The sequence below is a fragment of the Pseudochaenichthys georgianus genome, unplaced genomic scaffold, assembly GCF_902827115.2.
Source record: "Pseudochaenichthys georgianus unplaced genomic scaffold, fPseGeo1.2 scaffold_1781_arrow_ctg1, whole genome shotgun sequence".
Lineage (NCBI taxonomy): Eukaryota > Metazoa > Chordata > Actinopteri > Perciformes > Channichthyidae > Pseudochaenichthys > Pseudochaenichthys georgianus.
The window spans coordinates 4220-27526 of NW_027262556.1; the positions used below are offsets into that span (position 1 = coordinate 4220).

The 23307-nt window shown below is 41.2% G+C and overlaps 1 protein-coding gene across 1 annotated transcript; it reads right to left on the minus strand.

The window, feature by feature from the left end:
• Positions 1-360: 360 nt before the first annotated feature.
• Positions 361-17365, minus strand: LOC117441550 (malate dehydrogenase, cytoplasmic-like). Its single transcript, XM_034077618.2, is given in 11 exon segments — positions 361-812; positions 2136-2225; positions 2692-2805; positions 3360-3536; positions 4520-4642; positions 7442-7617; positions 10014-10029; positions 10031-10084; positions 10086-10112; positions 11112-11210; positions 17132-17365. Coding segments are annotated over 11 exon segments (1053 nt in total). The 5' UTR covers positions 17186-17365; the 3' UTR covers positions 361-689.
• Positions 17366-23307: the final 5942 nt, after the last annotated feature.

Sequence of the window (23307 nt, forward strand, 5' to 3'; positions counted from 1 at the left end):
ATGTCAATCTCTTTAAAAAGGTCACCTATTATGTATTTTCTTTTTTGTGTAAAGAGACTCTGAAAGTTTCAGGGAAAAAAAATTCTCTTTTTGTCCTGATCCATTTCTATAAAAACCTGTCTGAAAATGAGCTGATATATCTGAGACCTGTGATATATTGATGAAAAACAGTATGATGTAGGACCTTTAAGGCTGTGCTAACCAAAGACCCTATTTTAGGAATCTTACCATTAAAAAAAACAAAACAGCAACTTTGGGGGAAACAGGAAGTGCCAAAATGCCAACTCATCTCCGTGTTTAAGGACTGCACCACTCTGAGACTTCTGAGCATGAAAGAAGCATACACATGTTTTTGTTGGGTCAGTTTCTTTGTGATTTTATTTGTGACAACATGATCCGTTAGTTTCTGGACAGCTAGTGTGCGTTATCATCTACCAACACAGACGTTCTCTCGGTGCAGACGGCCAGGTTGTGGTTGTTAAATAAGTTTATTCTGAAAACCTGGAGAAGAAGTGGCCAAGTGACACACGCGCACACACACACACACACACACTGTCAAACACACACAGGGCAGCTGGGATGGTTAATACGAGTGGAGAGCTTCCTCTTCTTCTTCTTCAGAGCTTCGAGCAGCAACTCTTCTGGGGGTCTAGGTGAAGTTGCTGCAGTTGGCCAGCAGGGGGAGTCAGTCACTGGGACAGGAAGTCCATCGCGGTGTCTCTCTCCTCCACCAGCTCAGCCGCTGTGGCGTCCATCTTGGCGCGGGAGAAGTCGTTGATGGGGAGTCCGCCCACCATCTTCCAGGTCTTATTCTGTCAGGGCGACAGAAGGAAAGGTCGGACGTCAAGCCATTTTGTTTCTGTCCATTTTAATAGCCTTCAACTGTGGCCGTCATCAAATTGTTCTCTCACTTCTTCCTCGTAATATATTAAGAAATAATGGACAATCTCACCCTGAAAATATCCCATCAATTGATCTTTTAATGAGACTTTTCCGCTGCTTGTATAATACGATGCATCAAGCTTTTTTATTGTGTCACTGTACATTGTAATGTTCAGTTTAATATTCCATCCCTCACATACTTATGTATATATAATAACTTGCTTTGTACATTCAACATGTATATTTCTACTTTCTTGTTTAGTTCTAATCTTTTTAATTTGTTTTGTACAATGTCTTCTTCGATAAAGTTCCATCTTATCCATTTTGATAGGCTCTAAATGTAGCGGTCATCATATTGATTCTCTCACTTCTCCCCAAAACAAATATCCCATTAATGAACATTTTAAATGGAAAAAGTCATCTTCGAACTCTTAGACTCTTCAGCTGCTACAGGGTGAATAACTCGAACGCTTCAAATGTCTTTTGTACATTTCCACGCATGCTTTGATTCAATGTGTGCAGGTGGAGATTCAAGGGGCGAGCAATTAATCAAAATGTTTTTTAAATCCCAATTTGGACAAAATCCAAATCTTAGGAGACACACTATTAATATATTTGCAATGTTGTTGTTAAGTATTGTGGCGCTGCAGAGTTTCCCTGCTTACATATGGTATTCTAGAGCAGTGGTTCTCAAATGGAGGTACGCGGACACCTAGGGGTACGTTGGAGTACTGCAGGGGGTACGCGAGATTTATTTTATGTTAATGAAAAAAAAAAAACATTTTTAGGAAAAGTAACGAAGTTTGAGCAGTGTGGGGTTTATATTATTATTATTTTATACTCACTAAATTGTAAGTACAACTTATTAAACAGATCAGTTCAATGCAGCTAATGTCGTCTCAGTGTTATTGCATGATGTTAAAATTGGTTTGCCATGAATTTAGTGATGATTGTAAACATTTGAAATGTAGCATTTAAGTGTTTCTCAGTTACTGTTGTTTTAATAAATCAGACACGATGGTGCAGCGCTGTACTGGACCTCCCTATGTAGGCATTTCTTCCCTAACAAATTGTGTTTGCGCTGATCAGGGGGTATTGGCTGAATTCTTTTTTCAAAGGGGGTACGTTATTGAAAAAAGTTTGAGAACCAGTGTTCTACAGAACCTTAGTCGTCAAGATCATTTAATTACATTTACCAGATGAGTGAGAATAAAGAAGCAACAGTTATAATCTCCATGGACTTGGACACTCACCTTGATCTCGATGGGGAAGGAGTAGATGAGATCCTCTGGGATGCCGTAGGAGTTTCCACCGGCGTACACACCCATGGAGATGAACTCACCCTGTAAACAAGAAGCAGTCTGAATTAACATGTCAACAACAACAACAACAAATATATCATACATATCAGATACCGTGGTGCCTGTTGGACAAAACCACCACAAAGGAAATCTGAATTTGGAACTGTTAATAGGAAATCTTTATAAATGTTTTAATGCTCAAACATTCGAATACATTTAGCAATATTCCTGATTTATTTTGCAACTTAAGAATAAAGCAATATAGTTATTTTAGCGACTACTTTTTACGTCCCGTCATAGTACAAATCCACCCAGCACTCAATTCAAAGAATACATGTCATCGTTTGCGTGGAAAAAATCTGAATGAAATGGCCATCTTTATTTAAAAAATAATACAATAAAAAAAGGCCATCTGTGATAATAATATGTTGTTGTTTTTGAATTAGAGTAAAAAGCCAGAAGACAGACTACATGGTGTAAGACATGTCAGAAATGGTGCTTGACTCACGTCCTTGGTGCCGAACCAGATGTCCCTCATGTGGTCGCAGATGGCCTTGGCCGCGGACATGGCGCTGGACAGTTTACGGGCTTTGATGACGGCGGCGCCGCGCAGCTGCACCGTCTGAAGGAGGAGGAGAGGAGGTTAGGAAAGAAGAGGTTAGGAAAGAAACTACAAAACCTGAAGATGTAATAGCTAGAATAAAAAAGTTTTTGTGGTCAAATGAAGGCATACATTTGAATTTATTTTATATTTTGATGTACTTTATTAATCCCTCGTGGGGAAATGGGCTGCCATTTTGAACAGCGCCCGGGGAGCAGTGTGGGGAACGGTGCCTTGCTCAGGGACACCTCAGTAGCACTTGGTCTTGCCGGGACTTGAACTGGTGACCTTCCAGTTGCCAAGCCAAGTCCCTATCGACTTCGCCACCACCGCACTCTTACACTAAGAATGTAAGAAGTGAAGCTAAGCAACATGTATAGTTATTCATTTGAAATTGTGATATGAGATATCACTAGACATCATCTAACATTTGGGACAGTGTAACATCATTAGCGTTGCCTTCTCCTGGCTTTAAAGGCTTGATCGCACTGAGGTGATGCCATTTGGATTATTTAACAGAGTGGGCATAATAAGTTATGGAGGAATAAAGCATTTTAGAATAACGTGTGACTCACGGAGATGAAGTCTCCTCGGAGCCAGGCCTCGTCCTTCACGGCGTCGTAGGCGTCCTTCTCTACTCCCTTGACGGTGACCTTGGCGTGGTGCACGTCGGGGTACTGAGAGGACGAGTGGTTCCCCCAGATGATCACGTTCTTCACTTTGTCCGCGGAAACTCCGCAGCGCATCGCCACCTGCAGGACAGACACAGACACAACATCAGTTATTCTGTTAGACATACTGTGATCGCCAACAATGCGTCTGTAGATAAAACGTCCTTTAATCGTCACTTGGGGATCAGAAATGGAAAATAAATATTGATTTAGATAAACAGTAATTCCTTTATTTAAAAACTCTGTAAAGCTCCTTTTTTATAGATATATTTGACTGTTTTGGAAAATTCCTATTTTCTGTTTGATTCTTGACTTTTGCATAAATTGTTTATGTTCTTCCATCTACCATGTTTATTGTACCATCATTCCTTAAATGTACAAAAAACCTAATAAACTAATGTCTGATACTTTTTTATAAAACTTTACTTAACTTCTCCCCTTCTCATATTTTCCATTTGTTACAGTTTTTTTATTCATATAATTCAGCGTGTACAGATATTCAATCAGCTGGAGGGCAACATGTTCGCTTAAGGGTTAATGTTAGTGAGGGTAAGGTTATGTGTGTGTGTGTGTGTGTGTGTGTGTGTAAGCCTGTCGCGATAATCAATACATTGACTTATCGTACGATAAATAAAAATGGACTCGATAACTCATCTGAGCTCGATAAATTGCCGTTTACATGCGTGTTGGTTTATATAAGGATGTGACCAGAATGTTAGCCCGGCGCGCTGTGAGGGGCGGGGCTAACACACAGCCAGGTCAGGACGCTCCGCGCGCAGCAGCCAAATGATTAATATAGACAAGCAGGAGACAACGTGTGACTTACTCGAGGGGAATTTGAAGTTAAATGGAATTGGTTGCAAAACCGAATTCCACATCTCCGGTGTGGGAATATTTTGGATTCAAGCCAAATCAACGAGGCGAACCTACGGACTTGAGCCGTTATGTCGCATTCGTTTTAAAAAGGTAGCGACAAAAGCTAGCAATACGACCTTAAACTGCACCTGTGTGTGTGTGTGTGTGTGTGTGTGTGTGTGTGTGTGTGTGTGTGTGTGTGTGTGTACCTGGGAGCTGGCTCTGTTGTGGTCCAGGCGGGTCAGGCAGGAGAAGTTCTCTTTGGGGATGGACGGAGCAGATTTGGAGGCGATCAGACAGTTGGTGTTCGCTGGGTTTCCAACAACCAAGACCTGAAACATATCAAAGACTTCAGAACAGGGTTTTCTTTATTTCTAGATATTTCTCTAAATTACTGATTGTGATGATTTCTACTGACATGCAACAATAAATGTCAACACATGTAGTCATTTAACTACCAAAGAGTCAGATAGGGGAATGATCATAAAGAAGGGAAGTTAGTTAGAGAAAAAGAGTTTGGCGTACAATACAAATTAGAGGAGTATCCAAATTGATGCAAGCCATCTTTACTATTTTAAAAGTAAACTATAGAGGGGGAAATTATATCTGACTGCATACATTTGTATTTGAAAATTTGGCCATTTTAGACAAGACGAGACAAATAACGCCAAGTTTCTCAATAAACAAACAAAGTCAGTTTCCTCTGATGTTAAAGTCCTCACAGTTTCAACATCAGGCCGTTTTCTCTTCTCCACATGTGACCTCTGACCTCAGGAGAAGCCTCTTTCGTCACACTGACGCTGGACTCGTGGTGGACTTTAAATCATTAGAGGCCCTCCTGCCTAACTGAATGCTTTGGATTCACTTTAACCCGTTCCACACGTGCACTGCAACCAGAACATCATTTAGAGCAGGGGTGGGGAACCTCCGGTCCCCGGGCCGTATACGGCCCGCGAGACCATTTGGTGTGGCCCTCGAGGTAATTTATAAAACATACGCAAAAAAGAAAAAAATTAAAGAAATCTAGACCGCAAAATAATTAAACAAGTGAGTGCCTGTTTTTCCTGGCCAAGGTCAGGGTCCTTGAACACAACACAAGCCTAACGTGGCATCACGTGGTATATGTCTCGTCTGACAGGAGTGTAGTTCGGGGAGCACCAGAACGCAGCTCCCCTCCGGCACTTCCAAAAATGTCAGTAGCCATAAGGAGCCGTACACATGCTGCAGTTTCTGCGTGGCTGTGTCTTAGTTGAAAGCCCAGTGGCGATCTGTTCATCTGTCATCTGATCATACAGTCAATAACTGTGTTGTTATTAGCATCTGGTTAGCTAGCTATGCTAACGAATATAAGAAGCTTTTTCTACAACCAGTGAGGTAAAGGCACATCTTTATATGATCATTATAGTTATAAAAAAACAAGAGAATAAAGTAAACAGGTATAAAATACTATATGACAGTTATTAATAAAGAAGAATACAGTTTGAAAGGGGAGTGATTTGTCAAATATCCATAAAGAAAAAGAAAATCTGCTTACAGTTATGTTTCATATGGGTGTTGAGAGATGTATCCATAGATCTAATGTTGCTCTCAAAGTGCACCAGATTTAAAGAACATTTAAAAACAAATCTTCCCGGGGGAGCATGCCCCCGGACCCCCCTAGAGGAGGTTAGGTCCCCCCCACTTAAATAATGTTCACATGGATAGGAAACTAAATACATTTGCACACATCTTGTGTCCATATCTTTCCGTTTTGGTGGTCATGCCACAACCGTGCATGTATGCACAAGTGCGCGAGTCAAGGTAAGATATCTGGATTAAGAGGTTTCTTTTTATTTGCACAACATGAAAGAAAGGTGAAATGAGTGGGCTGTGATTTTAGTATTTTTAAGCAGAGGTCAATAATTTGTACGGCCCTCGGAGGATGTTGAAAACATTGAAATGGCCCGAGAGGAAAAAGGTTCCCCACCCCTGATTTAGAGCACGTGTGTCGGACTCCAGGCTCGCGGGTCAAATTCAGCCTCTTGTAAATGTTCAATTGTTGTAGCTGGAGAACATTTAAGGAAGCGGTCAGAGAAAAGATATCTGGTGTTGAGAAATAGGCTTAATGCATGCTAACATTAACGCATCGTATTTCCATCTGTGAAATGGGCCGCACACAAGTTTTCTCGACTGGATTAAACCGTTTTATTTGCAGAAGTCAGAATGCTAGAAGATACGGGACATGTACAGCATATGATAAATAACTAATGACTTGAATAAATGTCCTTTTCAGGCCAGGGAAACAGCTTGTTGTGAGTTAGCCGTTTGTTTAGGTGCATTATTTTGACATGACGTAATGCAGAATCTTTATTTGACTTTTGGGGGATTCTGAGGAGCAGGTCATTGAGAGTAGACCATATGGGACACGCAATGGAAACCATGTGACTGGCTCTTCATGTGATCCTCATGTCCCAGGATGGTCTGTAGTGAAAGACACGCATGATCTAGACATTAGCCAAAGTATATTTAAAACATTAATGTTCGCTTCATTTTGATCGGATAGAGAGCGGCCTGATCTCCGATACCAAGTCCGTGTGATGTACGATTTCATACGCTTGCTATTGCAGCAGGTGCAAAACCAGAACAGTAATGTAACGTCTCTGTAGAAACATGAAGCTGCTTTAAGAGTTAACGTGACCGCAGAGAAACAGTCAGCTTTGTTAGAGGAAAGACGCTGGATAAGCACTTTCATTTCCCTGAGCCTGTGGGACACCTCGGTCTATAAATACATGACATTAAATATAATAAAAATAGAGCAGATATATAGATATATATATAAATAGAACTCAGGGCCCACTTAAGAATCTAAAAATATTTTCGTGGCCCACATTCAACCATAGACAATAAGGAGGCTAAATGAAGCACTGATTGGTCAATTCAGAACATGTGACACGTTGTTAATCCAGTAGAACAGACCGCTGTCAAGGACTGTACTGACCGTTGCTAAGGAGGATCGAGAAAGAGAAGGGAAAGGAGGTTCCAATATAAAAAAATCTTAATGATGAAAATGTTTCCACACAAATCATAATGTTTTGCAAATCATTTGAAAACCACAGGTTGGGAACGGCTGAACTGTCGGATTGAAGCGGCACCTTGACGGTCTTCTTGGCGTACTTGTCCAGAGCGGAGCCCTGAGTCTTGAAGATGGCCACGTTGGCCTTCAGCAGGTCCTTCCTCTCCATCCCCTCCTTCCTCGGCATGGAGCCAACCAAGATGGCGGCGTCGATGTCCTTGAAGCCGACCTCCACCTTGTCAGTGGGGATCACCTCTGAGGGGGAGGAGAAAAACAGCAGGGGATGAGTTTATCTTCGTTAGAAACAATGCTTATTATTAGGATTACAAGTATTGTTATTAATAAGTGCAAATGTGTTCAAATCTACAGTCCTAGAAAAATAAGTAAAAATACAGAAACTCTGGTATTAGCATGTAGCGCTAGCATGACATGTTTTTTTTATATACTTATATTTAACAATGTCATAATGTTCCATAAGTACATTAAAAAGTTAAATAAATTCTTTTTTTAGTTTTTTCTTTGTACATATATTCAGTACAAACTACTGTCTTATTTGTATGTGCTTATACTTCGCTTCTCATAGCTTCATGATAGCATATCGTCATTGTGTATCCACTTTTAAAAAAGGTCCCCTATTTTACCGTTCATCAATATATCACAGGTCTCGGATATATCCAGAGCCTGTCTCTGATTGGCTGAAACACCAAACAGATCATTGCAGCATTACCCATAATCCCCTCTGTTTCAAAAGTGCTGATTCTGTGTGTGTAGCTTTAAATGCTAATGAGCTGCTGCTGGCCACGCCCCTCTGAGAGATGATTGCTTTTAAAGTAGAATTCACTGGAACTGAATTGTCTGTTTAATGTTAATTAATAGTTGCTATAGAATATTAACTGAACTCAAATCAAAGTAGTTTGCCGATCAAGCTGTGCGTCATCTTCTTGATCAGATGTATAAATAGCGGTATTGAATGCAGTTAATATTTTTTGGGAAGAACGAATCTAGTATTTTGGAATTACGCTCTTCAACTTAATCCTTGAATAAAAACAAAAAAAGGAGAATTTCTTATATCTTACAATTATTTTACTCTCCAACACACATTATATGCATATTTATGGCATCCCATTCTCAACCTCTTGAGCTCATGGATATCTGTCTTGCTGTGTACAGGGACGGGTGGCGACTGTAGAAACGTATTGATAACGATAAGGTGAAGTATTGGTACTGATAAGGTACAAAAACATCCGTCTACGTCACTAATCTCCGTGTTGTTTTACAATGGCCTTCACTCTGAGGTTTTTACAATTTCTTCAATTACTGACTCGACTTTATGTACTTTGGGAAGATTTCCCTTTTATCAGTCGTCCTTTGTCTCAGAAAAGTTTAAAATCTCAGTTTTCCTCAACTTCCCTCCTGCCGACTCGTCGGATTCCTGATAGGATGTGTTTTCTTCTGCCATTAGAAGTTAAACTGCTATCAGAGTGGACTTCAGTCAGGGTTCACTTCCCCTCATTGCTGTCCCCCACCACTGATCTGATTGGCTACTGTGGTGTCTTAACCACCGGCCAATCAGAGGCCTGGGTTTAGCCCCTCCTTCCTCCTCCACACAGCAGCAGTGCGGAGGTTTTGAAGGACACATTTACACACAGCGTGCTCTGCATTAAAATGTGGTCCAGATGCAGAGGACATGTGGTCGTCATCAGACTCCTTAAAGCGGAGAATATTAGTCCTTAAAGCGGAGAATATGAGTTAACATCGTGTTCTTCTCTGAGCGATGAACTAAATCTAGCTCTCACAATCGTTACTAAGATTACAGGAACTATTACAAAAAGTCTTTCGTTGTGCAGTTTCCTTCCTCATAGGAGGTTTGCAATCCTCGAGTGTGCTTCACAGAGAACTGAAATAACTGACGCATGTTGTAAGACGCACCTTATCCAAACCCTTTGTTTTTTAATGACTTATTAATATCAGTACATACGAATATCCTCACGACTGTTGCTGCCGCGGGGTCGTCTCCGTTAGCGGCTGTATAGAAACAGACACGACATCCCTCAGCTCAAAAGTGAATTGAATGCAAGCAAATAATGCGTGAGTAAAATTCAATAGAAAATGTACTTTTCCTTAAATCTGAATATTAGTTAAAGTTTATTCCTGACAATCTTAAATCTCACCAGATTAATTAAATCCAAATTAAAATGACATTTAATTATTCTGCATTCAAGTCCACTTCTTTTTGTTGGCTGAAATGATAAGGGAGATGCATAACGTAACTGCTTTACAATGATTTATTATCTAATTTAACTAGGATTACATTCATAGCTGAATCCCTTTCAGACCTCACAAACAGTTGTTTTGTCAGGATTGTTCTTAATTTACTTGTAAAAAATAACCACCAAATATTTACAGAACATTTTATCACTTTTGACGACAGCTACATTTGAGTACATCTCCAGAAATGCAGCCCCATTGTTGCATTATTCCAGGTACAAGCACATGCTAGGAAGGTGAATAGTTGCCTCTCCTTTAGTGTAAAAGATTATTATCTTACTTTGAATAAACCTTGTGGAGCAGTCCAAAGCTTTGGAGAAACTAAATGCATTTCATTTATACCTTAAAGGTCAGATTAGTGTGTGTGCAGAGTGTGTTCTCACCCCTCAGCAGTGGGAGGGGCGCAGTCCTGCAGCTCCATGACGACTCCCTCCAGCACGGGCAGCATGGGGGGGGATGTCCAGCAGGATCAGGGTGATGGGCTGAGAAACAACAACAACAACAAACATCACCCTAAAATCCACAAAGCATGACCTGGGAAGGAAATGTGGATTTTGGAAACAACCATGACTCATCAGAAAAACGTAATTCTAAAATGTTCATTTTGGGGGAAACTCGCATCATGGTGACTCAGCATTTACTGGCAGACATAAAAGGCAATAATGAAGATTCCCAAATGTTTTCTTCCCTTTAAAAAAAAAATGTTTTATCAGTAATGCATTTCTTTGTAATTGTAAGGCAACTTTTACAGATCAAAAATGAGTTTCTGATGCTTCATTTGCCATCTTATTTATTTCTTAAATAACCTTTTAATCTATAGAGAAGTTAAGCGTAGTATTCTTTTGTTATGAATGCTAATACATGTCCTGAATTAGATAAATACAAGCGTATAAATCCTGCAACATGAACAGAGTTCTTACGTTAAAAGCACTGCTCAGAGGAACAGAGAATTTAACTCCATTAAAAAAAACGTTGAATGGTAGCTTGACCTTGATCAGATACAACATGTCACTAAATAAAATAGCTTTTCTATATACTATAGGGTACTTTTGAATTCGGCTTGCATCACATCCATAAGACACTTCGGGAACATTTCAGGATTTCTGAGGATGATGCAAACGCTGGTAGAGATAAAAAAAACTCAGGAGCTGCTGATAAATATTACAAAATAGTACAAAGTTTCATATCACTAGCCAAGTCTGATCCTTATCGAGGTGCCTCCTCTGGGCCAATCAGCTTATTCGATGTGACGGAAAAGTACAATAAAGCTGTGCTGGTGTAAAAATGTACATTTCTGAAAATATTCAAATAGTATTATTTAAGTAAGATATTTCACTATTAAGGTCTCAGCTAAGCAGATGGCTACTCCACATTAAACCCTGTTTTATTCATGATGAGAAGGACATTATGTAACATGCTCCACACAGTCTGTGCAGCTTTCAGGGGGAACAGGGGCTCTGCTGCAGGTTATGTAATCTTACCTGATCCTTCCCGAACACATCTCCCTTTGCGATGCTGTACAGCAGGGAGTAGGCGATCTGACCAGCAGCGCCAGTCACCACAACACGGATTGGTTCGGCCTGGAGGGGGAAACATGGATTTAAAAAATGTGTCATTGACCTAGATAGGAAGGAAACGAGGCGGCAGTAACATGCATTGTTGGTCTGAAGTTAAAAGAGCCTGTATTTAACGGATGGAAACCTCACTGCTGCTTCACAAGGCCTTCATTCTCCTCGGCCCTTTTGTACAAAGAGGACTTGGCACCAAAGTCCATTAAGAAATACGTGCAATGTAAAATGACCTTGCATACTGGTACAGGAGGAGAGGACATTCAGTTTAATTTTAGACTTTATCTGAAGCAACTGATATCCCTCTTGAATTCGGCATGCATCACAACCATCCAGCAGCACAACAACAACAACACATTTTTAAAGATTAATCACACTTAACTGTGCCAAATACTGGATGCAGCCAAATTCAAGTACTATAAATAATGCAAGCCGAATTGAAGGGTGGTTGAATTTAAGTCAGGCATCATATTTGAACCTGCTGCAACTCATCGAACAATCAAGAAATCTAAATTGCGATTTTTGTGTGAAGCTAGTTTCAAACTGATGAACCTCCTGTCATGATTGGTTATCGCGACTGACTAAAACAAAGGCCGATGATGACGTGACGCCACGCCACTGCCTGCTGACTAAAATGGAGGCAGATGCATTAATGTACAGCACACCAGCAAGTGTTAAACCAACGGAAACACAACTCAGGACTGCAGAAGCTAACCTTGCATAGTCTGAGAAACCACCTTTAACGTGAGTGATGCAACTGCGTATAACATTTAAACATTCATTCAGAACATGCAAAGCGTCCAGAAAATAGCAGAAAGTGAGATTTCATTCTGACGCTGCAACCCCTTCCTCAATGTCAACTCTCAATGCATCATTTAGCACACCTTTAAACATGATAAAAGGACTCCTGTTACATGAATACACCTTTAGAAACATACATTAAAGCAGCTAATGATGCTTCTTACCATTTTAGCTAAGCGGTGAAGATGCTTCTGTGTGATGTGCCTGTTCTCCCGGCTCAGAGTTGGACTGCACGGAAGGGTCACCTCTGCGCTTGTATTGTAAAGTCAGGCGGTGAAACGGTTTCTCCAAACTCACTTGGGATTTGTAGTTTTTTATGATTCTGATACAGGCTTAACAAGCGAGCCAACTGCACAAAAAGAACACAGTTTCCCATGATGCACTGCGCTGTTTGCACCGCGCCCCCTAATCCATATACGGAAGAGGATTTTCTGAAAAAAGTCTTTTTTTTTACTGAGACTCAGGAGGCAGTTTGGTGACGCCTGGTGGCCGGCAGCGGAACTGCACCACTTTTCGTGAAAACACACTATTTTGAGAGTGAAATCTGCCTTTTTTCTGTCTTTAAGTCAATGTTTCATGAACTTCAAATTATTTAAAGATACTAAATACTTTATAACAAAGACAGGTTAATATTTATATGTGTGAACACACCATAAATACCCCTGGAAACACGGAAAAATTACCGTAACCCTTTCAAGAACTTCCACTTATGCTTTCGATTTTTGCTTTTGCAAAACAACGTTTACAACAACAATTTAAATCCGACATTTGAAAAAGGCTTGTGTCAAATACTGTTTTGAATGATATATTGTGGTGCTGTCGAGATGTTCCAGCTAAAAAATTGTATACGGACAAACAAATAAACAACATTTGTTTGTGACAGATCTTTGCAAACTTCTAACAAACAAAAGGTCCCCATATAAACTGTAAAGGGTTACCGCAATAACATTTATTTTATAGAGTCCTTGTTATTTTGTTATTTTTGTAGGAATTGTTATTTTTTTATGACATGCAGAGGAGTTTATCTTCAATGCTACACATCATTTGCACGTGTTGCGTCTAATTCAGATAACTCTTAGACAAAATATCTTTACATTTGAATCTTTCTTCTGCGAAATGAATCAAAATCTAAATATAACAGATGGATGTGGCGCTCGTGCATTAAGATGACTGATGCAGGTCGGAGAAGACATTGACAAAGACCATCAAGTAGGGAGATACATATATATAACATAGCAGTATTGTAGCGACAAAACTCCCAATGAACAGTCGCTAGAGACTAGGTTCATCACTTTGACACTTTTCAATTAAGAGTCCTCAATGGGGTGAAGCCTGCGAGTTAGTTCAGGCAATCAACTCGAGCACTTATGCTGCATTCATACATAACGCCCCCTTGCCACTCTACATCCAACCAAACAGAGTCTCCCTAACAAGCCGCTCTATTTAACCTGCCAGATATCTCTATGCATTGCTTGCTGCAGCTACTTCCACGTCGCTGCTGCTTCCTGCCCCACCACCACCACCCCAGCTTCCACCCAGCTTCCACCCCACCACCACCCCAGCTTCCACCCAGCTTCCACCCCACCACCACCCCAGCTTCCACCCAGCTTCCACCCCAGCTTCCACCCCACCACCACCCCAGCTTCCACCCAGCTTCCACCCCACCACCACCCCAGCTTCCACTCCAGCTTCCACCCAGCTTCCACCCCAGCTTCCACCCAGCTTCCACCCAGCTTCTACCCAGCTTCCACCCAGCTTCCACCCCAGCTTCCACCCCAGCTTCCACCCCAGCTTCCACCCAGCTTCCGCCCCAGCTTCCACCCAGCTTCCACCCAGCTTCTACCCAGCTTCCACCCAGCTTCCACCCCAGCTTCCACCCCAGTTTCCACCCCAGTTTCCACCCCAGCTTCCACCCAGCTTCCACCCCAGCTTCCACCCCAGCTTCCACCCCAGCTTCCACCCCAGCTTCCACCCAGCTTCCACCCCAGCTTCCACCTCAGCTTCCACAGCTTCCACCCCATCTTCCACCCCAGCTTCCACCCCAGCTTCCACCCCAGCTTCCACCCAGCTTCCACCCCAGCTTCCACCCCAGCTTCCACCCCAGCTTCCACCCCAGCTTCCACCCCAGCTTCCACCCAGCTTCCACCCCAGCTTCCACCTCAGCTTCCACAGCTTCCACCCCACCACCACCCCAGCTTCCACCCAGCTTCCACCCAGCTTCCACCCCAGCTTCCACCCAGCTTCCACCCCAGCTTCCACCCCAGCTTCCACCCCAGCTTCCACCCAGCTTCCACCCCAGCTTCCACCCCAGCTTCCACCGCAGCTTCCACCAGATCCTCCTGTTGTCACACAGATCTCACAGTGGGGTCTGTGGATGTTTCTGGGCTACCGGGATCAGAGGTCAAAGGTCACTGGAGATCAGGTTCACTGCCCAGACTACAGGCAGTCAGCGGGTTCAGTTGGTGATCAGACAGTTATCTGTTGCCTCACAGCAGGAAACCCTGAGCCGTCTGATCGGCTGACGTTTATAGAGCCGAGAGTTCACCAGAGTCACCGGAGCACTCTCATCCTTTACTAAGAAAAAACACTGACACACCGGTAAGACTCCTGCAAACCCTAAGTAAAGGTATCAAAAGTAAAATAACTTTTTCTGGAGACGTCTGACGGCAAGCTAACAGAGAAAAGATTATAAATAAATCGTAAGTGAAATGTAATTTAGTAATATTTGTATAAACTGGAGGGTATAACTATGTGGGAATGCTACCAAGGAACAGTGGATCGTAGGTATACAACTCTGACTGCCCAATGATACATTTGCAACATTGCCGGATGTACGTGGACATCTGTAATTCTTGACTAGGTTTTTTTTTTTTTACCGACTTTGGGTTCCTTACCTCCAATTAGAGAAAACCCTAATGCTCTAGCATCCAGTGATGTTTTATTGGTGTGGAACAGCTTGTCCTCACTTCCATCTCCCCCGACGTCCTGCAGTTGGGTTTTACATCTTGCAGAAAGCCTTGCCAGATTGATGCCCATGGTTCAATTTGAGCTATCATGACTCAAATGTTTACGACCTATATGCTTTTGTCAATAAACTACAACCCTAAAGAGCTCAGAGTGAAAGTGAAGGACGTGGATGTGGGGGATGTTCTTTCAGAGAGAGAGTGTACGTTTCAGCAATGAAAGGGTTTTAAATTACAGTCAGGCTCTGTGTCAAGGGCACGGCAGCCATCTTGGATCTGAGTTCCGTTTGCTTTGTTTCCATAAAGCTGACTGAAGTTAAAACAGTCTGCTGGTCTGTGACGCTGACAGGAGCTGACCGTGGTGCTGATAATCTGCAGCGGGAGAACAGGAGGCACATCCCGGAAGAGTAGGTATTAGGCTTTCAAAATAAAAGCGCAAACAAGGATGGTTAACTTTAGACCCATTTAAGGGTGTGAAAACAGGATTTACTTATTAACATATTAACATTGGTAATCTCATTTACTCACAATAATCACTATGTATTTATTTTCTATTGTATTAATAGGATTGTACTTTGTATCTTAAATGAAAGTGTTCCTATGCTATATTTTTCAAACGGCAATTTAGTTCTGGATAAATAAATAAAATGTTTATTTCTATATGAAAGGATGTACATTCTTTTTGTAAATGAGGTCCCTTTTGCAGTAATTAACTAATGTCATAATTCCAAATTGATTTCTCATAATAGACAAGAATCTTATCAGTGCTGTAAAGAGCAGGACATGAGTTGATGATTACGACACTGACCCAACTTGTGCATTTAAAAAATACTATACTTCTATGATTCAATTAATTTATAGTCAAACTGTTGTACGCCACTTAAGTGCAATTGTTTGACCTCTGTTGCATTTCTCCAACTAACCCATTTTGACTATCTGTTTCCCTAAAATAGTAACATGAATAAATGAAGACTTCATCTTGAACTTATCAGACCTGTTAAAAAAGTGCTTTTATTTTGAAGGCATGGACCGGATGTGATGCTGTTCACGCTGCCTGGCTTCGAGGTGGCACTTTGCCGAAACGTCCAGGTGAAGACGACTCACTGAATTAATATTGACGGGGTCAGAGACACACGACCTGCGGGTTAACTCACACACGAAGGTAGTGCTGGGTTTCCTGCCGCCATGTTCACGCCTGAGGTCTAAAGGGAGCGGTACAAAACACCGGGTTCTGTTTGTTCCTCGTTATCATGGCGGTTCTGGGTAGGGGTGCAACTTGGACCCCCCTCTGAAAGAAGAAACTATACTATTTGTGATAGCGTATCAAAAACTGTGCTTTATTGAGACAAAGTTACAAGAATGATTCAGTTTTTAATCATGTGGTTTGATGACGCTTTAATTAAGTTATCGAGACAAGTTCTGACACAAAAACCAATAATTGGATTTTATGATTTTTGGTGACTTTATACTGAATTAAAAATGATTAAAACCCTGAACACTGTCTTTTTTCTGGTCTGCAGTCGTTGGGCCCCTCTCATGAATAAATGGCCCCCTCAATACAAATGTTCTAGAACCGCCACTGCCCGTTAAGTCACCAATATGATAAATAAACATTAATAAAGATTAATAACGCTGACATGTTAATACTCACCGGGAGACAAAATGGGTTGTATCTGTCCTAATGTTTGTATTTCTTCCTCTCTCAGTTTATTTACAATTGGCATCCAGTTACCTCTTTAATTCTTATTCGATATGATCACAAATATACCAATTCTTTTTACCATGGTGTACTTATCTGCTATTTTTTTATTATTTTTATACTTATTGTATTATTTTACTATTAACAACGTTTGCATACGTAATTTTGTGTGTGTGTCTATTCTCACTTTATCTTCACCATCTGCTGTTGTAATAACGTAAATGACATGTATATAGTATACATGCATTACTTGCATATTGGTCCAATATTTTATATCTACTCTGTTTCTTCCTGCACTATTTATTGTTGTTATTGTTTTGTTATGTCTTATATGTATGTTGCATTGTTGAAGGAGCTTCGGACGTAATATTGTCATTGCCATCTCTACACTGTAGCTGCTGTGCATGTGACAATGACTGAAGCCATTGAATTGAATGTGAACATGTTTAATTTAACAGATTTGAACTCACCTCCCAGGACACCGCCCTCACCACCAGATACATGGAAGTCAGGATAGTCAGCATGGTCCCTCCGGTGTTCGGTTCTCGTTTTACTGAACGTCTTCCGGACAAAAAACGGCAGTTCGACCCAACTCGGTACCGGGGGAACAGCAGACAGGCGAGGGAGACAGACAGACAGGCGACTTTAAACCGCGCTGCAGTGCGACTTTCACAGCTTCTCGTAGCTCACACACACTCACTCACACACACTCACACACACTCACCTCCACCCTCTATACACACACTGCTGCAGTCTCTTAATAAGATTTCTAGGACGTAAATAGCCTGTGACCGGAGTCGGACTGCTAAAGCCTCTCATGTGAGTAATCACAGGTGTGAATTAATACTAAGCACGGGAGGATACCATTATTTTGCAAATACAAGTGACGTCACTGCAGGGGAATGGCATATCGTGGCTGCAGCAACCCAACATGAAAAGCACGTGTCAGGGTCACATGAGGACACACTGCTGCAGAGTCAGACACACACACACACACACACACACACACACACACACACACACACACACACACACACACACACACACACACACACACACACACACACACACACACACACACACACACACACACACACACACACACACACACGCACGCACGCACCTGCACACGCACATATACCATGCATACATCACTTCAGGGGACATTACATTGACTTACATGCATTTCCTAGAGACTTATCCTAACCTTAACCATAACCAACACATGCCTAACCCTAACCAAGTCTTCACCCTAAAATTAATGATCCCCCTCATGGGGACCTCCATTTGTCCCCATGAGGGAGGCGAGTCCCCACACGTGACTGTGTAAACAGATTTAGGTCCCCACAAGTATAGTAATGCTAGTCCACACACACACACACACACACACACACACACACACACACACACACACACGCACACGCACACACACACACACACACACACACACACACACACACACACACACACACACACACACACACACACACACACACACACACACACACACACACACACACCACACACACACACACACACACACGGAAGTTGGATTCTAAATGCACTGTCTGATATTGACTATAAAAGACTAAGGCTGTCATCTGCACTCTTAAATTAGATGTGATATTCTAATAATATCACAAGTGAGAGAAGGGAGATGAGTTATTCTATCCTGCACTTTGAGACTAAAAGTAAAATACAAGTAGATAAAGTCAAAAATGCAAGTCACTGATGTCAAATACAAATCTATGAGGTCAAATGCAAGTCTAGAGTCAAATGCAAGTCACTGAACTTGAATACAATTCTAAAATAGTATTACTAGCACCTGTACTATTTAATGTACTATTTAATGACAATAAAGTTGAATCTGATCTGAAACGTTGAATACAAGTCACTGAGGTCAGAAACATCTCATAACACCTCGATATGAAAGTCTTTCGTTCCCAATTTTTTTAAGAACAATGAATTCAAATAAACACCTAATTTAAAGTTGAATAAAGTAGCTGCAGGTCAAACAAGACAATATGTCGGTTAAAAGAACTAAACCATGATGTATTGTATATTCTTGCAAGCTTCTTACGCAAACAAAGCACATAGAAAAGTAAAAGTATCAGAGGGTTATAGTAGTCACCGGAAACAGTACGTCAGCTGTCTTAAAAAACATACTGATGCAAGTTCATATAATTACACACGCTCACGTCAGCAACAGATGTGCACATTATGTGTTTACCGGTGGACTGATCCGTAGTGGTGTGTTTGTTTTGTCATTACTGACCTGCAGCGTTATACACAGAGTCCTGGAGGTTATGAAAACACAGGCAGGATGAGGGGGACCCGCTGATATCAGGACCGCTCTGTGAAATCTGCACGGATGAATGAATGATGGTGCCACATGTCTAAAGAAGTGAGAGGTGAAGAGGTAAGGTAAGGTAAGGTAAGGTAAGGGAAGGGAAGGTGAGGTAAGGTAAGGTAAGGTAAGCCCTTAAAGACTCATTTGAATTCGGCTATGAGATAGAAAGAGAGTTCTTTAAATATAGTGAGAAGGCCAACAGGACACACACATTCAAACCATTGCTTCAATCTTCAATAACGTCTTTAAAAAAAATTAAATAACATTTTATATGAAAAGTAACGTAAGGTGTCAGATGGATGAAGTGTTGTTAAAGGTACACTTGGCTCTGAGATAAAGTAAGAGGAAGTAAAGAGTCGCAGGAAATGGAAATACTGATGCAAAATACCTCAATATTGTAGATTACTGTATCGTTCTTGAGTAAAACCCTTCTGGTTGTTGATGACTGCGCAGCTGTGTCACTCCTTCCTGCTGCCGGCAGAGGGCGCTGCATGCATGCTGAATAGTTTAACAAACGAGCTGCTCTCTGGGTTTGAGCCAATGAAAAGCTTACCAAAGGAAATGTAGTTAGTTTCATGTTGATACCATAGACCTGGGGGGTCAAACTCAAACACACAGGGGGCCAAAATAATAAAATGGGTGCTAGTCGAGGGCCGGACTGGTTCAATGTTTATTGCAGAACGTATTGAAATGAACTTATTGCACATATTAAACGTGGAACTAACAAAGCTTAAACTATTGCCTATAAAACAACATTAAACATTAAATAATCAGTTGCATTCATTTCTTATGGCTCTATCTGCAGCTTTTCTGAGTCATTTCTTATGAGTACATTTCCCCACAGGCCAACAACAGCTTCAAAAAAACAATTTCCCTCTAAGAGAAAACCAAACCTGCCCTGTTGTCGTGAGAGAAAGCGCAGAAGGAAACATGTAAACTCAGGTTGCTGCTCTGTGATGCTAGTTCAGATACTTGGCATCTCATCTTGGGTGCAAGTTCATCAATGTTTGGGGTCAGGCTCTGAGCGGAGGAGACCCTCAGGATGGAGTGAAGGTGTGCGTGCAATATACCGGCGGGCCAGATTAGAAATTAGAAATTATCCTGCGGGCCGAAATTAAATCCACCACGAGCCCGATTTGGCCCCCGGACCTTGAGTTTGACACATGTGCCATAGACTGTATATATAAATACCTACAGCTTAGTGACATTCCCCTCTAATAGAACAGGTTTTATGCGTAAACACAAACAAATTTTAGTTTAAAGAAGAAAGGCCAAAACAGCTTCGAATAAGATAAACTATCCCTTTGTTTGACTTTACTTTATTAATCCAGAGGGAAATTGTCCGTGCAGAAGCTGCCGTACACAAAATGCTTATATGTATAGTACATGTAATTGTTAACACTCAATGTGCTCAGATTAGCTAAACACATATTAAAATAAATTATATATTTTGAATACATTATAACAGTCTAGAATAAACTTTATTGATATATGTAGTATAACAAGTAAAAGAACATTTTTCATGAACAAAGCAATGTATTCAAAAGTATAATCCAATAATCCAAAGTATATTATTCTGCAGAATACGTTCTGTATCTTTTGGTGCTTTAGGTATATAGTGACATCACTATGTAACACTTGTGCTCCAACACATTGTAAGTGATAGGCTAAGAGGCGGGACATCTCTAAGCGGTTTACCAATCACAACAGAGCTGGCCAGCTAACCAATCAGAGCAGACTGTGCTCTGGTTTCAGACAGAGGGGTGAAAAGAGGTTCTGCAGCTCATGTATGAGAACAATAAAGAGCTTTCTGAACATTAAAGCATGGAGACGTCCCAGGCGAGGCACTGAACACTCATATGAACCTAACATAAGCATAATAGCGCCCCTTTAAGACATAAAAAGTATTACATTTAACAGTACCAACCACGGTTCTACAGTATTGTGTCTGGAGGACTTCATGATGGTCAGATGAAACCCAAAGGATTACTCCAACATGGGTGGTCTGAGCGGAAATCGAACCCTGCCATGTGACAGCGCCTGAATGCTCCACAACTTTAACTCCTCAGCAGCACTGATAACTTAGTCAAGCACCGTGTAAACAGAGCTGTGAGTAAAGCAAGGATCCTCACAATGTGTGTGATGGAGCCGAGGTTCAGGGGGAGTGTTTCCAGAGATGGCAAAAGTACACACATCCTTTACTCAACTAGAAGTACAGATACTCGTGTTTAAAAATACTCTGTTAAAAGTAGAAGTACTGACTAAACTTCTTTACTCAAGTCAAAGTAAAGAGGCTTTGAAGTGTCCTTCAGTAAAAAGTACCCATAACTCCCAGCTGTTTTAAAGAGTACCTGACCTCCCTTTATATTAATAGAACACTAATGTCATTGTTAGCTAATGAATGTTTCCATGCCGACCAACGGCAACATGACAACGTTTCCATTGGTCCCTCTTCTTTAGAGAAGACCAGGAAGTGATGGATACACGGATCGTGTTCCAATCAATAGGCACGCGATGACTCTAAAGAATAATGATCACGCACCAAACACACATTCAAACTAAAGGAACCAGCTGTTTCGGAAATGAGAGAAGTAGAAAGTACAGGTATTTGTGTTAAACATGTAAGAAGTAGAAAGTACAGGAATTTGGGTTAAACATGTAAGAAGTAGAAAGTACAGGTATTTGAGTTCAACATGTGAGAAGTAGAAAGTACAGGTATTTGTATTCAACATGTAAGAAGTAGAAAGTACAGGTATTTGGGTTCAACATGTAAGAAGTAGAAAGTACAGGTATTTGAGTTCAACATGTAAGAAGTAGAAAGTACAGGTATTTGGGTTCAACATGAAGAAGTAGAAAGTACAGGTATTTGTGTTCAACATGTAAGAAGTAGAAAGTACAGGTATTTGTGTTCAACATGTAAGAAGTAGAAAGTACAGGTATTTGTGTTCAAAATGTAAGAAGTCAAAGTAAAAAGTCGTAGTAGTGGAGTAAAGTAACAAAGTATTTGTACTCCACTATTTCCCACCTCTGCCCTGACCGAGGGGGTGAAGTTTAGCATTCCTCACAATGCATGATTAGGCCGCCCTGAGTGATTCACACAGCAGGTCCTAACCCGCCAAATAACAGCCTCTCAGTCACTCGGTCAATTAGAGTCCACACACCGTGCACCGTGGAAATCAAACACACACACTGATGCAATATCTTATTTCTTGATTTCTTGGTAAGTGTTATTAGACATTGGATAGCTACAATGCAGGAAAGCCAGGAAAAGCGCAATATAATTAACATGTATTTTTATTATTATTATTATTATTATATTTCAGTAAATTAATATATGATTCTGAAATGGACCATAATGCATAACGCGTACTTTTACTTTTGGTCATTTAAGTGTAATTTCATGCCGATACCTTTGTACTTTTACTTCATTAAGATTTTGAATGCAAGACTTTTACCTTTAACAGAGTATTTGTACAATTGAGTATTACTACTTTTACTTAAGTAAACAATAGCGAGTACTTCTTCCACCACTAGTGTGTTCATGCTGGATGTTGAATTGTTAGAGGAGCCTGGGAATTACGTTTCTCTCCCACACACCCCCCCGCCCCGCCCCGCCCCACCTGAAACACATCCTTTGGACTCCTTTGTGGACATTGTACATGATACCAGAGGTGGGGACTCGAGTCACATGACTTGACTCGAGTCAGACTCGAGTCGCATATTTTTTTACTTGAGACTTGCTTGACTAACATTGATAAAAGACTTGACTTGCCTTTGACTTGGTATTCATGACTTGAGACTTGACTTAAGCTTGAGACGGATGACTTGAAAGGACTTGACTGTTTAAAATTAATATTTGCGTTTGTTTTTGTTCGAAAAACTTGATTGGGTGATTATAGCGCCATGCGCGCAAACCTGGAACCCACTAGAAGGCAGGAGTCTCAGTTAACATGGCAGCGGCTAGCGTTACTCCAACAATAGTGAAGTTTGGATTCAAGGATTATGTTGTCGATGACGGTACTAAGAAAGAAGAACAGCGGTATGCAGGGTCTGCAGCATAAGATCAGTGACACGACCACCACAACATCCAACTTCATTCGTCACAGACCACAGAGAAAGGTACGTGCATGTGTTGTGTTAGCTAGAAAGCTAACGTTAAGTTTAAGCTACGTTGGACTTGGTTTCAAATCGATTAAGCAAAGAGAAGACAAAACGGTAAATTAACACTAGAACCGCCAAGGGATTCATTTTGACTAACCCTGATACTGACGGATGTCGAGAGAGAGAGGAGAGAGA